Here is a 17,278-nt window from a genome sequence, read left to right as displayed (position 1 = left end):
ATCCCTCCTTTTTTTAAACAAGAATGTCCTTAGTCATTAGGGGACGCACAATCATACAAAAAAAGGAAAGAGAGGAGAAGTCAAGTCAGACTGGAGTAATCCAGCAGTCTGCACAATCTTATTTTGAGTAGTAAACAGTAAAAATATAGACAAACCAACTACCATACAAACTGTTAAGGACATATCTCCACCCCCAACCCCCACCCTTCTCTCAGTCTCACTCTCACCCCTCACAAAAACAAAAGTCGTGTGTTAGGTAACGTGTTGTTTGCCAACTCTACCAGTTACCTCATCCAGTCCTCTTGCCTATCTCTCCCAGGGCACACCCATAAAATCTGGCCATAAAATCACACACCATATTTTTAACATTCGCTCGGTGGCGTAACATCCCTCCTCCTCCTCGAAGTGGGAACGTTGCCTAAGCAGCGACACTGAGCAGTAACATATTTTTCTGAGATAACCAAAGAGTGTTGAGATGAGATATTAAGATTAAACATTTGTGTCTCGTCACCTGTTGTGTACAAGTGCAGGTTGTCTCTTTCTCAGCTGTGCACACAGTGTAGTTAACTGCTGTCATCAGTTAACTCAGTACAGTTTTGCAGTTACTGGCAAAACGTGTTAAAGCCGCATGGTTAGTTCATGGATTAGTGCACGTGACACTGTGATCTACGTAGAGAACCACGTAGAGAAACCCACACACAGCACCGACCAGTAAAGGTGGGGCATCTAGGGGTCAAGTACAAAGAATTGATTTGGATTCTTTGGTAAGTGGAGGATGCACGTCTCTACCGGAGTTCCACTGTCCCACAACGTCAGCCATGTTGACCCCCCCCCTCCCAAATCCCTCTCCCTCCTCTCTCCTCAGTTGACCCTTTACCTGTCACTTGTCACAGTCCTGCACCGCTTTGGTATGAGAGCCACACGAGAGCAGCACCAGCAATAAAGTGGACAAAATGTAGAGACACACACAAACACACACACACAGATACCTCTGCCAAAGCCTGACAGTTCCTTACGAAACCACATTTAAATTAAGTGGATCAGGATTTTTATTTCGATCTGCACACAATCATAAATATTAATTTGCCTGATTTTTAAGATACATGAATTAAGAAATAAGAAAATGCTGAAAATCATGATATTGACCTGACCCTAAATTGATTGAGTTGTTCCTTGGGTCCGTTTTTGCAGAAATAACAAACAAACAAAACCTTCTTGGTGCAGGTAATGAAATTAACTCTACACACAAGAATACACACATAGATCTACACACACTACAGCACACAAACATGCCGGTATTTTGAACTCCCTCACTCTCTTAGCTGCTGCTGCTCTGTGTTGCTGCTCATCTCATCTGTGTTTGGGTTCCTGTTGTTGCCATGTGTCACCGCAACAGCACCCCGCCTGTCCTCCCCCAGCATACATTTTGCTATCTCAAAAGTTTGTTTGTTTAATTTTAGTTTAGTTTTAGTTTTTAATTTTGGATTATTTGTGTTTACGCTGGAGGGAAAAAACAAGTAGGTAAACACTGTACCATTTAAATCTAAGGATTACTGGAATTTAAGCAATGCTACGATAAATAATTTAAAACACACAAATGGTTATAACTAAGTGATACAGGTATAATTTTTCTGTAATAGTGTATGCAGAGGAAACACAATGTAAATTCCCCATGTGTGCTTCGTGTGTTCAGTTTGACTCAGCTCTGTCTTGATGTCAACTTGTGTTTGACACACATCTCATTCTGCTGCTGGCAGAGTGAGGTGTTGTGACATTTGTCGCATCGTGTTTGGTCACATGCATGTTTTTGCCCCTCCATCAGAGCATGAAGCATGGGCACATCCCTGCTAAACATGTTGCTCTTGTGTGTGTGGATGTGTGGATGTGTGGATGATGTATGCCTTGTCTTGACAGCTGTGTACCTGTGTATTAGTACATGAACTGGTTAGATTGTCAAATATAATATAAATATGTAAAATACTCAGCAGCTCGTATGGAAAGTCAGTAGAGCGTATACCTCCGCCAAGGCCCAACAGTCCAGTTAAATTAAATCAAGCTGCATTTAAGTTTACACACCCATAGATATTAGTTCCCCAAATTAACCTGATTTTTTTCATCAAGATCCATGCATTGTTTAAAAATGCCCCAATCTCTCGAAGACAGTGAATAATGTGTTGATCTGCAACAAAATGTAAGGGGTTCTTCCTCGACCCATATTACATCCTTCCAGCAAGTTAATGGAGATCTTGTCAATAGGTTTTGTGATATCTCACTTACAAACAAGCAAACAGAAAACATGACCTCCTTGGCGGAGGTATTTAAATAACATTTTGATTCTTGTGTTTGTCTTTTATACACTCAAAGAAAGAATTGATAATGTAAAACCGTAAATGCAGGTCGCACCTGTCAAGATATCTGTGTTACACGTTGCCGTGTGCTAACAGCTGTCCATCTCCCCTCAGGTCGGTCCCCTCCTGGTCTTGCCAAGACTCCTCTGTCAGCCCTGGGGTTGAAGCCCCACAACCCAGCAGAAATCCTCCTGCATCAGACTGGTTCAGGTTGGTTGTCCCACTCTAACACTAGAATCACAACTTTCAGTAGCGGCCCTGTAGATACGGAGATGACTAGACACGAGCAAAATCCAAATTATTGTATTTAGATGTCGTTAAAAAGTTGAGTTGGCCTCTGTAAACAGCACACCAACGCAACACATAAGACTCATCAGACACTTCTGACACACAGACAGTGTCTCCTTTATAACACAAAGTGAAATAGATCTCGCTCACACTCCCCCTGCTGTTCCTTTGCTCCTTTACATTTTTCTCTGGATTATCTCCACTGATGCTCCACAGATGATGAGAGCAGAGAGGGTGAGGAAGGTAAGAGTGCTGCTAAAATGCCACAAGATCATTATCGAAGTTTCATTTCCTAATCTCCTCCACCCCATTTTTCCACCCGCATATCATGTGTTTCCAGATGTTTTCCATTCTCATTAACTGTCTGGAAAAAACATGCTCTCAAGGCAAAATACATGATCATCATTACAGCTATTTTTACAGTTTTCATTTTGTTCATTCGACTACGATAAGCACCCCACCATGTTATACACACAGGAAAGACACTGAATTCTCATGCTAATGGAGGAAACTCTTTCCTGTGTCATGCAGCACCAAGAAGCTACGTGGAGTCTGTGGCAAGGTCGGCAGCGACAGGTGGAGAGGCGCCCACGTCACCTCTGAGCCTTAGCCCATTGGGAGAGACTACAAACCAGCAGGGAAGTCCGAGTCCCTCCGCCCACTCACTGAACCCACCATTGTCCAGCAGCAGTCCCATCCAGAGCTCACAAGGGTAAGTCAAATACTATGGTGCGTTTGTGTTCTCAGTTAGATATATAGGATAGTTTTAAGAAATTATAAGGATTTAGTGTTCTACAGAAAACTTCTACATGGTCACATGAGTTTAAAAGATAAAGGATAGCCTTTCGGAGCCATAGACAACTTCTTCCAATTGGTGAGAAAGCCCTGTGAATCACTCAGTTGTCAATGATTGCATCTAATGAAATCATTTCAATGTGCCTTTTTTGAAATACTCGAAAAGAAAATGTACAGCTGGTTAATAAACCACATCTTTTCTCTTCCAGTGACCATCTTTTAGCAGAGAGCAGTGTTAGCACTCCGTCCCAACCCACTACTGATTCAGGCTTCCGCTCCCAGGCTACAGAAAGTGCCTACCCCACTCCTACCCCCTCCTATCAAGCAGCGAATACTCCCACCTCTTCCTACTTGGATTCCAGCTCCCCAGCCTCCTCCTACTTTGGCACTACTACCCCTACACTGTCTTACCATGGCCCAAACACCCTCTTGGGGAGCTATGTGGCCTCAGACCCAAGCCCGCCCACCTCAGAACCCTCCCAGAACACACTCAGCCATGGAAGTCCCCATGCACTGCAACGGACCAACGTCTTTGGCTCCAATCATTGTCCCGTACTGCAGCAGCGCTCAAGTGCTAACCAGGATGGTTCAGTCATGTGTCAGCAAACATCAACAGCTAATGGTTATGATGTGGGCATGCCAGGTCACATGCCAGGTCACATGCCAGGTGGAAGTCCCATGCTAGGTCGGCGTCTTTCACAGGGAGCTCAGAATAGCCCTGTCCTCAGCAGACAGGCCTCATTGGGACAGGGGTCTCAGCGGAGCCCGGTCCTCAGTCGACAGCCATCCCTGGGTCAGCCCATGCAGAGCAGCCCCGTACTCAACAGACAGCCATCTATCACACACCCCCAAGGAAGTCCGGTTTTGGGCCATCACCCGTCTGTGTCACAGGTGTCCCAGAGAAGTCCAAGTTTGGACCGTCACCCCATGCACAGCGGCTACACCACCCCAGATGAGAGACATGGGAACCTGTCGAGGCAGAGCAGTTCCTCAGGCTACCAGGGACCACCCACTCCCTCTTTCCCCATCACGCCTGCAGGCTTCCAGGATGGGGGGATGATGGGAGTGGGTGTAGGGTTCAGGCAGGGTAGCCCAGCCCCTGGCCATCAGCCCCAGCTTCCAGAAAAGAGGCGCATGTCCAGTGGTGACAGACCAAATGGAGCTCTGTCCTATGGCACACTGAATGGGAAGATAATGCCTCCAGTGACTGGGGGAAGCACTCTTGGCTACTTCCACACCCTCTCTGACTTCTCCAGGTTCAATATTCCTGGTAAGGACATTCTCTGAGTTCTCTGAAGTAGTATGATTACTTAAACTAAAGATCACCGCTGTTAGATTAAGATCAAGGGTATTGAATTTAAATTCAGAGAGGTCTAGATAGAGAAAATGTCCTAAAGCAAAGGTCTGCAACATCATTATGTCTAACGTTAGTACATTTTTATTTTACATGTGCATCTTTGTCAGGTTTATCTATACAGAATAATACAAAAAAAAACAGGAGTTGAGCCAAAGTCCTTTACAAACATGGCAAAGGAAAAACACTGCAATACAAAAACATTTTTTAAAAAGATCATAAACGGAAAAGTAGACAGTGAAAACCGTGGAAATTAAACATGGAATTGTAATAAAAAAGTAATTAAGTGCTTAATTTGAAATCTTAATTTGAAAGAATGTAATGATATTTTAAATTATCTTTATATTTATAATGAATTAATGTATAATACAATTTTCCAACTCTACCACCAGTTATTGATTTCAATTCTAAAAGAAATGTGTTTTTTCTAGAGTACATTGATACTATTTATTACGTGCATTCCTTTTTAACAAGACTATGGTTCCATCCACACAGAGGAACATTTAGCAAACTTGCCAACACTTGTATAAATAAACAGGAAAAAAGGTATGTTTGTGATGTGTGTCTGTTGTTATTATCTGGTTTCTGGTTCAGTTTTTAAAAGGCTGTCTGTGCCACGTTCATGACTTAGCTGGCATATAACTGTAAACAGATTTAAACAGCAACACAGCTCTGCCTATTCAGCAGCAAAAAATGTTGGGTATATATTATATTAGGACTTTCAGGTGTATCTGCAACAACCACAGTTTGCAGTAGTGTAAAATCATCTTAAAGAATAAAGATCGTTGTGTTTTCCTGGCCGCAACATAGAGTTTAATCCTGCACACTGAACATTTAAGTGACAACTACTGTGAGTAAAGTAGTAACTAAGCTGGTAATGTAGAAAGGCACAGTGTGGTCCTTCATTTCTGTGATGTTCTCTTTGTTTCCATTGCAGATGGAAGTCCTGAGAGCAGACTGAATGTCAAGTTTGTCCAGGACACGTCCAAGTTCTGGTACAAGCCAGACATTTCCAGGGAGCAAGGTAAGATTGCACAGAGCGTGCATCTTCAGATGTTTTCTCAGGTCCATGTCTACGTGGGTCAAGATTTATCTTCCTGCTGACATGTATCAGCTGTGGGCACTAGAAAATGAAAGGAGCCATCCTCCAGGAACCAACACTTACAGTATATCAGCTTCACACATCTTATCCCATGAGACCATTGTAGTGACAAATGAAATCTACATGTTCTGCAAAGTTCTGTAAAAACACAATGTCACAGAAATGCTCTGCATAATCAAGCTGAAAATATATATGATGCTAAAACGTAGAGGCCTAGATCAGGGGAATGTGATTAATACTAATTCATATTTCAAAAAGTAACACTATTTGAAAAAAGTTGAATGTAGGCAGAAATGTCTGGAAGGAGCTGAACGTTTGAATGTTGGTTGGAGTAGGTTGCCACCAAATTTCAAAACTTGAGAACGAGAAATGGAGGAAATGTTTAATGTGAATGTTGGGTGCAGGAGAATTATGCTGCAGCAGTGGTTTGAAATGTTGATATTGATGTTCTCGTGCTCGTTTCCCATGGAGAACTGGGTCACGGTTGTTTTTAGTGGAATACTCCTATGAAGCATTTAAAATGTGGTTGGAATGAATAATCTGTTGTTATTCAACCGTAATGCTTTAGTTGAATTTGACATCTAAAGAGACTTTAGCATAAGCTCTTGATAAATGTATGTGCAACACACACGCAACAATGAATGTGCATGCAAATGCAAATACACACTCACACACAGTTTTATACACAAGTTCTCAGTGATTGTGTGTTTTGGTTGTGAGGTCAGTGGCTATTGGCTGCCCCAGCTGCAATCACTCATGGACTGTATTGGACTATATCATGTTGAACACAAGCCTATGCTTAACTGCAATGACATCACATACACACACACACGCACACACACACACAGAGTTTAAACTTAGTCCTGTGCACTCCCTGAAGGAAAGCCATGCCATATGTAGAGAATTAGGGAACATCTGCATGTGTTGCTCATCTCATCCATCTTCCTTCCCTAAACTGTCACACGTGGACACAGAGGCAGTGAACTAAACAGTGAAGTAACGGATGTAAAGCGTTTTCCCTTGAACAATGGAGTGTCTGAAGCAAAGTGTAATGTTAGAGGTTGAAGTTTTAATGAAACCCAGGCTGACAGCAGTTTCATTAAACAAAGAAACAGGACTCACTTCACCTTATTCTTGGTATTTCTTTTCTTCTAACTCCTTTTTCTCCACTTTGATCCTTTAACTCTCTGACTTTGTCTGACCTCTAAATCCCATCACCAGAAATTAGCTCGGTTTAGTATGAAAAGCACATAGCTGAGCGCAATTAAGCAGCAATGTCCCGTCCTGAGAATCACTTGAGCTCATTTTTCAATTCCTTTTGAGAAGAACATTAATGTCTGCACAAGATTTGTCTGTAACAATCCATTCCATAGTTGTCGAGATATTTAAGTCTGTTTTAACGTGCTGGAGCTAATTAGCCACGCAGGGCTAAAACTAAAAGCACGTAAATGAAGTAAGTGAATGCTTGCTGTGTTACAGCTATTGGCCTGCTGAGAGAGAGGGAACCTGGAGCCTTCGTAATCCGGGACAGTCACTCATTCAGGGGGGCCTACGGCTTGGCGATGAAGGTTGCCTCTCCGCCACCATCTGTGCATCAGAATAAGAAAGGTAGGGGGCAAGATTATATTATTATTATTAATAATAATAATATTATTTCCATTACAGAGCCCTCCTCAAGTAAACCTACAATATAATGTTATATTTGTATTGTTTGTGTACTGGACGTTGTGTGCAGAGCTTTTTATAAACAGTCTATGGTGCAGAGTGAAGTAAGAAAGCTTTGTGTTCATCCTACCTGGTTATAGTTTCCATAAAGTCAAACAGAATTAGGTGTATTACTGTTCACCTGTGTGGTTTATACATAATATTGAATGATTTACTCAACTGGTGGTATTTTTTCATTCATTGCATGTTGGCCATTTCAGACTCCGTTAAGCAGTCAACACGAGAGAAAGTCACTCTACGAATGACTGTTGTTGACCCTGTTGCCCACCATTACTGTAGTTAACTCAAAGACGTAGACGAAGCGTGTTCAACTTGGTCCACAAACTGAAGGCACTCTGCTCCACCTCCACTGACTGCTGGTTGCCTGTTTATTTCATTTGCATTAATATTGAATGTATCACATGTCCGAATTGGCGCTGTACTTCCCTGAAACATTAACAATACACATGCCGAGTTTGGAGCCGATTAGATGAACAGTTTGTGACATATGTGAGCCACACACAGACAGACAGACAGATGTTTGTGGAATTTGTAGGTAGATTGCTATTATTAAATAAGAACTTTATTTATAAAGCATCAGTAGCATAAAATGCAGCTCAAAGTGCTTTACAAGTACAATGTAGTCTATACTGAACAACAGACACTTAAAACAGGACATGATGTTTTGTAGCTGTTACAAATGCAACAAGTATTTACTTTGGCTCCTCCGGTATTTAGCGTGGCTTTTGCTTCTTAAAGTTAATATCTTAATACCGATGATATGAGGTGATGTCTCCGGGTTAATCAGCGGTATTCTACCTGGACTCACTCACACCTCTCCCTCTCTTTTGTTGCAGGGGACATCAGCAACGAGCTGGTGAGGCACTTCCTGATCGAGAGCAGCCCGAAAGGAGTGAAGCTGAAGGGGTGTCCCAACGAGCCTTACTTCGGTAAGTCAGAGCCCCCCCCATGAGTTGACACACACACAACAAGCCCACTGTCGTGACATATTAAAGTTTGGAGGACAAGTCAAACATTAGTCATCCTCTTTGTTTGTGTGCCGGTGCATCTTTCTGCACCAATCTCCAAGTTCTGTAATGTCTAATCCTACTGTAATTATAGCGTTGACTGAAGTGATCTAACTCTACTAATTGTGTCTGGGTGTGTGTGTGTACAGTCCTCCTCTGCCAAATCCAGAATGGGCCAAGCTGACTTCTCTGAACTTGTGTGTTGTCTCACCTTCTTTCCTCTTCCTCTGTCGTCCTCAGCTCGTGACTCATAAACATGATTCCTCGCTCTTTGCCTCCATTGTTTGTTTTATTTTTTACTGATACCAGAAGCACACTGAAGTGTATTTGTTGTACTAATATTTTAACACCATCAATCAAACCACATTTCACCAAATGACAGAGGATGAATTATGAGGAGAGAAGGACATGAATAAACCAAATGTGTCCATTTTTGTTTGTCACAATCAAATTATTAACAACATCATAAATTTGCTAACTAAAGTGAGTAAATAGTAATTATAGTGAAAACTCAACGCTGAGTAACCTTTTCTATTAATAACACAAATGCACCTAGAATGTTACAATTTTAATGATTATTTCAATGTGTAACAGTGGTGATACATCTAATCAATAGCTCAGTAAAATCTCACTGGCACTTTTGTCAACAGAAAAAGCTGGAATTAGTGTATTTGGAAAGTTTTTATCTTTTTAATTCCAGAATCTACCACAAATTTGTAGAATTTTGTACAATCCAGCTGCAACACTACAACACAGTACTGAAGAAACAAATTCTGATCTTTTTATATCATTATTTTATAATAGAACAAACAGAAGGACCGGGACACTGTAAGTTCAGTGTGAGATGTGGATTCCAGAGATGAAGTGAAATGTTTGAGACAGATAAATCCTAGATCTTAACTGTGTCTGTGTGTCTGATCGTCAGGTTGTCTGTCGGCCCTGGTCTACCAACATGCCATCACACCACTCGCCCTGCCCTGCAAGCTACTCATCCCTGCCACAGGTCTGTGCACAGGAACGAGCATGTTTGACATTCTTTCTGTTACCCACATTTTTAATGAGGAAGGCTCGTCAACATGTCAGATAATAAGGAAAGGAGTAAAAGCAAATCAGGTTCCAATTGTTGTTCCAGGATTGCAGCGTGATGAGACCTTGTAAAAGAGACATGTTCTGAGTTTCAGTGAACGAAGAATTGTTGAAAATAAAATCACATGATGCCTCACTGTCTACAATGCAAATCAATAAACCTTCAAACCTCCCCTCTCTCTGTCACTGTGGGCAGATCTCCTGGAGGAAGCACCAGCGGTCGCAACTACAAACCCACTGGTGGAGCGGCTGAAACAAGGAGCAGGTAAAACATCGACCCACTCTCACTGTTAAACGCACAGTCTTCACATTTGATACCACTCTCAGTGTTTGAGATGTTAACACAATCACACAGCTATAAGACTGTATGACGACACTGCTCGTGTGTCCTGAATGATCCTATTCACGTGTTCTGACAACATGACATCCTTGTTATCCCAGTGCAGAGGGCCCCTGCTGATTCCCATGGTAAACCCTGTGCACTTATTTGGACACCTACGTCTGGAATGTGCATCCTGTGTGTGTTGTCTGTCTATGTGTTGTCACCTGCACAAAACAAGACAAATATTAATGGCCCTGTTTAACAGAACTCCCTTGGAAATGTCTCTTAACCGTAGCGCCCAGCTTCTCGTCCATAACAGGCAGAATGTTCTATGTGGAATGATTTGGATGGAGTTTTGTTCCAGAAAGCATGCTCTCTAATGAGAAGACATATTTGCATGAACAGGTCATAGGCAAGCTTTTTCTTTTGTAACATTTTACAGGATTGATTCTGGAATTGATATAATTTGTGTTGCCTAGAATCACAGTTCTATTATCTATTTTCTGAAATTTCTTCCTGTGCAATCATGACATCCTTGTTCCTCGTTTAATCTGACTGGGACACTTTCTCTCTTCCCAGCATGCAACGTGCTCTACATCAACTCAGTGGAGATGGAGTCCCTGACGGGCCCTCAGGCTGTTGCCAAGGCCATATCTGAGACACTGGCTGCCGCTTCTCCGCCTGCCGCCACCGTTGTGCACTTCAAGGTGTCTTCTCAAGGCATCACGCTGACGGACAACCAGAGGAAGTAAGTCTGGATGATGCACGCGCAGCACAGTGTGTTTTCGAAAGTTAGCTGAACACAGCATGCCATCTGAAGATTTTTTGCCGCAGACGTAATTGAACTGATGTCTGAACCCATCGAATTTGTTTTCGAAGGGCAAGTAACAACATGAATCATTACACACAGAGACAATAATAACTGCTGACACAGGATTAAAGGATCAGGGTCTATTATTCACTACAGTATTTCAATCAACAACTCAAATCTGAAATATGTTTTGTGTCGGGTACCAAGACTTATTTAAAAAAACAATTAATAACACATTTAAACTATATACCTGTATAACATTTAGGTTTAAGATGCCAACCATCTGAAACCAAACCAACTCTTTGTCCTCACATTTCCCTCTTTTTCCTCTGTACTAATGCCAAGTTAGTAAAGAGATGACAGCTAAAAAACCAAATGTCAATATGTGCATTGCACTGCAGTGGGGTTTCCTGTATATTGTCCCAACTCAGAAGAGCACACTCTAATGTCAGAAATAAATATTACATTTTGAGGGAAATGTACTAAAAGGTTTATTAGACTTCAGGCTGAAGTTAGTTTACTAATCACTAATTTAACAAATATCTTACCCAGTAGTGTTGAAGTTAGTTAGATTTTTGTTCCGACCAGTTATACTTTGTTCTGCCAACCAGTTTCCTATTGGAGCCCCTGTATTGGTGCTTATGAGCATTTTCATAATCAAGCTTATGCTTAGCATCAAATGACGATGTATTCTACCCCCACATTAAAAAAAGTGGATGAACTGTACAATGCATCATCTGCACAATGGGTTTTTACTCTGTATTTTTAGAATCGATGTATCTGTAATACTCTTTGTTGGTTTGCTTTGTTGTAGGCTTTTCTTCCGACGCCACTACCCTAACAACACTGTCACGTTCTGCGATATTGACCCTCAGGACAGGAAGTGAGTACAGAAACATGAAATGCATTACTAGTAGTGGGTTGTTTCATCCTTCACAAATGTGACGAGATTGAGAACTTCTTGAACTACTTAAACAAAATCTTTTTGCAGTCTGTGATGACCTGTTCATTTGTTCAACTTTTTTAAAAATGTTAAGATTAACTTGTGTTTTTTATTCTCAGGTGGAAGAAGCCTGAGGGAGGCACAGCCAAGTAAGTAGAATATCAATCGATTGTTGATTACTTTGTCACATAACACTAGAAGGCAGTCTCATAACTTACATTTTTATTACCCAACTTATACACAGTTAAGGCTTCTGCAGATATGGTTGTGATTTTTGATGCAGTCTGATGCTTGAACATGAAAGTGAAAAAAATCTCTAATTATGTCCCTGCAGGCTGTTTGGCTTTGTGGCGCGCAAGCAGGGAAGCACAACCGACAATGTCAGCCACCTCTTCGCTGAGATGGACCCTGACCAGCCCGCCAGCGCCATTGTCAACTTTGTCTTGAAGATGATCGCCTCGCAGAAACAATGAGTGCTATCAGCAAACCCAGGCGCTTTTTTCTTTCCTTTTAACCACAGACACTTACTTTCTGATTTGGAGAAATTAGCCTTTGGTTTGATGCGCCACCTTATTTTTCCTGCTCTGTAAGGCAAATTAGTGTGTGTGTACGTGTGTGTGTGTGTGTGTGTGTGTGTGTGTGTGTGTGTGTGTGTGTGTGTGTGTGTGTAAGCGGATGAAAGGTGATAAGACAGAGAGTGTGTGTGGTTTGTTTGTGTGCATGCAGCTTGCATGCATGTGCTTTTCTTCTCGGACGGACTCCAGAATGAACCAGAGGAAGTGCAGGATGGGGAGTGGCTGTGTGCGACAATGGGATGGGAGGCGATTTTTTTCTCCCTGGCAGGGTAACTCACGAACAGGAAGAGGGAATGACATCATGTGTGCAACTGTTGTTTTTTAGCAATTGTTTCATTTTTATTTTTTTAAAAGAAGAAGTCAAGTAGTGTGATGTAAAGGGGGATTGTATATCTATCAGGCTTTTGACTGGTCAACCAAAGATTTTTAAAAAAGCAGTCAGGGCGTGTATAGCGTGCCATTGTCGGAGGGTCAGAAGTATTCTTTTTGTAAAACAAATATGGCTGCTTGATCAAAAATTACTGAACTGTTTTTTTTCTGTATGTACTGATACTGTAGCTCCGTTCTGCACCGTGTGGCAAGCGATGTCCTTGTTTGGACATTTATGTGGCTGGTGAGGTGTGTGTAAATATTCTAGGCTGCTTTATGAGTAGGATTGTTCTAGATGACGTTTGGTGCCTGACTTTATTTCTAATGCAGAGCTTTTTAAGAAAAAGAAGAACATAAAACTCATATGGGCTGTCTCAAATATGCAAATAGCCAGACTTTTGAAAAAAGAAAAGGTTGGTCACCAAAATGCCACTGGTCCTTCCCTGTTCGATGTCTATTCTTTGCGAGTTTGCTGTATCCACAAGAGACGGATTAAATCAACAAAGGCGTCTTGTGATTGCTTTGGTCAGGACAAGCTTCCTGTCTGCCACCATCCTCTGTTCGCAGCATGTAGCATCACTATTTTGCTCACGACACAAGGGCCAACAGTTGTCCTGTGAGGGCGATCTTTATAGAAAAGGTTTATCATGCTACTCTGATCTTCAGTTTCTGCCTTGAAAGTTTCCGTCAATAAAGAGAAGCTCCTTGCGTCGGCCGGCCAAAACTGTTAACACTCACACCCTACCCAAAAGTAAGCTATACATATAAATATACATATATAGATATATATATATATATATATAAAAAAACTTTCAAACAGTGACTTAAGATATTTATTTTTTTGCTTTGTTGCTCTGTTATCTTGTATACATGTATTATAAAGTATACATCCAGATTACTGAAAGCGAGAAGAAGAAGAAGATGCTTTTTATTTTGGCTAAAGTCAAGAGCATTGACTTATATATAAGGTGTAAAGTGTGTGCATTCAAAAGTGTATCACTGTTGTTTTTGAATGTTTGTTTTTTTCACAGCGTTACTTCCTTTTGTTAACATTCTCGTTTTCTTGGGGAGGCATTTTGTTGTTGTTGATTTTTGTAAGAGGGGAAATATTTTGTATGAAAGATTGTTGTTACTGAAGTCCAAATTGGAGTTTTCCTAAAGTGATGCAAACAACGTTGTTTTATTAACTTAAACCTGCCTAGAAAATACATTGTCCAAGTTTAGCACTTAAATGTTGAAGTATTATCGGTGTCTACAACATATAGACGAGATGTGGACTTTAACACGCCCAGTTCATATCATGCATGTGCAGAATGAGAAGAGTTTGTTCCTGTCTCCACGCAGCACTGACTCTTTTTAAAGGGAGTCAGTTCAGTCAGTAGCTGCTGCCCTCATGTGGTGAAGAACGATCATTACAAAGGAACCACTTTTATTCGAATACAGTGTTTTAGCTGTTATTATAGCAGGTTGGATTGTTTGAGGTAAATTTGATCACTGAGAAAATGAACTAAAACATTAATTTTGATTGTGATTCCTATGCTAACGTTCTTTGTAAATTTGATTTGCCCCTTCGAGCCCCATTAGAGAACTGAGTGTGCAGAGATCACATCTCTTTTCTTTATGCCTGATACACAAGGATCAGATGGCAGCATGATGTAAAATAATGAGATGAAGTTTAGTATGAGGGCCTTCATTAACTCTGATGTACTTCAACACAACTAAAATAAAATACAGCACTTACAGGGCTTTTATATCTGACTAGAATCTTCCATTATTTATTAGAAAGAATCTGCACGCTCACGTTAGCCAGTAACCTGCTGACTGGAATCCGTACACAGTATCCTCAATTCCTATTAATCAGTCTTTTCAGAACAATGCCCACATGTAGTTATCATCAGGTTTTGGTTTTCCCATGACGACCGTGTCTTGACTCCACTTATGAGACAGAAGAATCTATATTTTTGCCTACGAAATGCTTGTTGAGAGAAGAGGAACTTCCTCCTCTACAAACTGAATGTTGGCCGTTTGTTTGCCGAAACGGAAACTCCAGTGGCGTCTGCCCACTTTGACAGATCAGTGTGGACTGTAGAATGTGTGTGAATGAGCTACTATGCCTGTATAGAGCTTTGTTACTTTTGGTTTGCTACAATGTATGGCTTTTACTATTTCTGATGGAAAAAAAACACATTAAAAAGCAGTACAAATTAAAATGTATGAGTAAGTTTGTTTTTCTTTGGCTTCGTTGTCACTCTGGGAAATTACAGGCTTTTAATTTAACGCTTTTAATCAACTACAAATTATTAAATATTACATTTAGGTGTGAGAATGGAGCAATAACCTTCATTTTATACTAATATCAAGTTTGATAGTACCTAAAACAAATGTTAAAAATTCATACTATCGCATATGTGCTGCATTTGTCCTCAGGTGGTGTGTATTTAAATAGACAAGACTAATTTACGGCACAGAAGACATGCCTCCATCACTGAACCACTCAAGGTTGGTGTAGAGATATAACAAAAAGATTAAATTAAACATTAGTGGCTCTCATTCACACACAAAAAAAAGGTTGGGCATAATTTAACATCACTTCTGGAAATCATTTGCAAACAGAGACTGTTATCACCAGAAAATAACATCAGTTGTTTTGTTTTCCTGGCCACAACATCTGAAGGCCTTTCAGATCAGGATGGCTCTTAGAAATTGGTAGAAGATGTTTTTCATGTCACAAAAATCTTTCAAGCCGTAACCAAGCACATGTTTTTATGACCTTAACAACACCCAGCCTTAAAGGGATAGTTCACTTATCATCTACTCACCACTATGTCGATGGAGGGGCGGGTGAAAAGGTCTAAATCTCTGGCAGTATGGAGGCATGTTGTGTTTTCTCTGGTGTTAATTACGTCTGACGTCTAGATCTCCATTGAATTCAATTGTATTGGTTTCTGCTCTAACAAAGTTTACCCCTGAAACTCCAGAAGTATTTTGTGGACTCGCACACTTCACCTACCCCTCCATCGGCATAGTGGTGAGTAGTAAATGAGTGAATCTTCATTTTTGGATGAACTAGTTGGACCTAAATACACCGGCTCCATCACTACTGCTTGGAGCACTCTGGCTCCAAGTGCACAAGATGGCATCGTTCATATCAGAGATATTTTGGCTTCAGGATACTGGGAGGAAGTGGAGACGCTTCATCCATCTTTACAGTTGATGATCATAACCCAACACACACTAAGTGGGTGTAACTTCATGTTCTGCTCAGGAAATCATGACGCTACCATATCTTTGCATTGAAAATAGTGGTCAGCTGTCTTGCTATCTTATATGGGAAATTTGAAAGTTAGTTTTTAATTTTTTAGGGTGAGTTACTTGAAATGGATTTTCTATTTTAATAATTTCTTTGGACATTTTTTATTAAGTTTAAACATGGCAAGAGAAGCAACTAGGGCTCAAGACATTTGGATTTCAGGGGTGGTTCACACAAAAAGTTGCAGCGAATGGCTTTTCTACTCAAACATGCAGCCAAGTCAAGCTTCAACTACCGGGATCACTGGTCGTGCAATCTTGTGACATCATTGCTTTACTCTATAAAAGTTTGAAATTGTTATAATAAAATTTTATGGACAGCAATTTTCTGTACCCTCACCAACTTAATAAAGTGCTGAAAAAATGCAGACATTAAATTGAGCAGGGTGAAGGAATGTGACACTATAAACATTTCTCTAAATTTTGTCATTCATTTTATTTCACTGATGTCATGAGATTGCTTTTTCCCCTCTGCCTTAAGAATCCAAACTCGTAAAATAGCGGAAATAAAAGCTTGGGAGTGTTTTAGAAACAGGGATGGTTGAAGAAAACCTGAAATATCTTGCTAGATAAAAAAGGGAAGAGGATGAGTGAAACTGCAGACTGAGATGACTGCATGTCCTCAGTTGACGACTACTGAATCCTCGGCTTGGTAACGGAACCTCATGCTAAGAGGAAACGCAAGTAGTAAGGGTGCTGATCACTTTAAGAGTGAGAACTGAACATTTTCCTCGAGAGAAAGACTTTTCGTTAGCTTGGTTCTCCTAAACAGCACTCAATAAAAACGTTAAGCATCATCAAACTTAATAATCATATTCCTTCATATGTATTTTTACTTCTTACTCAGTAGCGGTTAATGAAAAGTAAGAAGGTCACCAAAGTCAGTAAATAAGATTTTTCTGGGAACTATAACTGTCTGTAGAATATATCAAGGCAGTAAATCCAACCGTTGGATATATTGAGTCTGGAGTGACTTAAAATATCCTCCCTACAGCCACTGGTGCAGTGAATTAATATGACACACCAAAGCATTCATCATCTTTATCGTAGCAGTTATTTGCCAGCTGGACATTACACAACAACACTGTGTCTTGGATTCCCATTGAAAAAATACTGCACTGGCCAAATTTATCCTTAGTTCATAATGACATAACAGAATTTAGAGTTTACGTTGGAACATAGAGGAAAGGGTCATTTATTATTAAAGGAAAATGAAAAACATACCGTTTTTCTTACATTATTGT

The 17,278-nt window shown here is 40.7% G+C and overlaps 1 protein-coding gene across 17 annotated transcripts in view; it reads left to right on the top strand.

Annotated features, from left to right (window-relative positions):
• The window catches only part of tns1b (tensin 1b), a 165,122-nt gene extending 150,187 nt beyond the window's left edge, over positions 1-14,935 (top strand). For 12 of the 17 annotated variants that reach the window (XM_069532439.1, XM_069532435.1, XM_069532443.1 and 9 more), the window contains 14 exons: positions 2,463-2,558; positions 2,853-2,879; positions 3,168-3,348; positions 3,641-4,701; positions 5,723-5,809; positions 7,367-7,495; positions 8,449-8,541; positions 9,545-9,622; positions 9,902-9,970; positions 10,147-10,173; positions 10,607-10,775; positions 11,653-11,721; positions 11,901-11,930; positions 12,116-14,935. In XM_069532439.1, the coding sequence (XP_069388540.1) occupies positions 2,463-2,558; positions 2,853-2,879; positions 3,168-3,348; positions 3,641-4,701; positions 5,723-5,809; positions 7,367-7,495; positions 8,449-8,541; positions 9,545-9,622; positions 9,902-9,970; positions 10,147-10,173; positions 10,607-10,775; positions 11,653-11,721; positions 11,901-11,930; positions 12,116-12,254 (2,255 nt within the window). In that variant the 3' untranslated portion in view covers positions 12,255-14,935. The remainder of the gene's footprint in view (positions 1-2,462; positions 2,559-2,852; positions 2,880-3,167; positions 3,349-3,640; positions 4,702-5,722; positions 5,810-7,366; positions 7,496-8,448; positions 8,542-9,544; positions 9,623-9,901; positions 9,971-10,146; positions 10,174-10,606; positions 10,776-11,652; positions 11,722-11,900; positions 11,931-12,115) is intronic. The other 5 variants (XM_069532446.1, XM_069532441.1, XM_069532451.1 and 2 more) reach the window with 3 other exon arrangements.
• Positions 14,936-17,278: the final 2,343 nt, after the last annotated feature.

Source organism: Paralichthys olivaceus, chromosome 10 (genome assembly GCF_024713975.1).
Source record: "Paralichthys olivaceus isolate ysfri-2021 chromosome 10, ASM2471397v2, whole genome shotgun sequence".
In the NCBI taxonomy this organism is placed as follows: domain Eukaryota; kingdom Metazoa; phylum Chordata; class Actinopteri; order Pleuronectiformes; family Paralichthyidae; genus Paralichthys; species Paralichthys olivaceus.
This window is presented reverse-complemented; position numbering and strand designations above follow the sequence as displayed.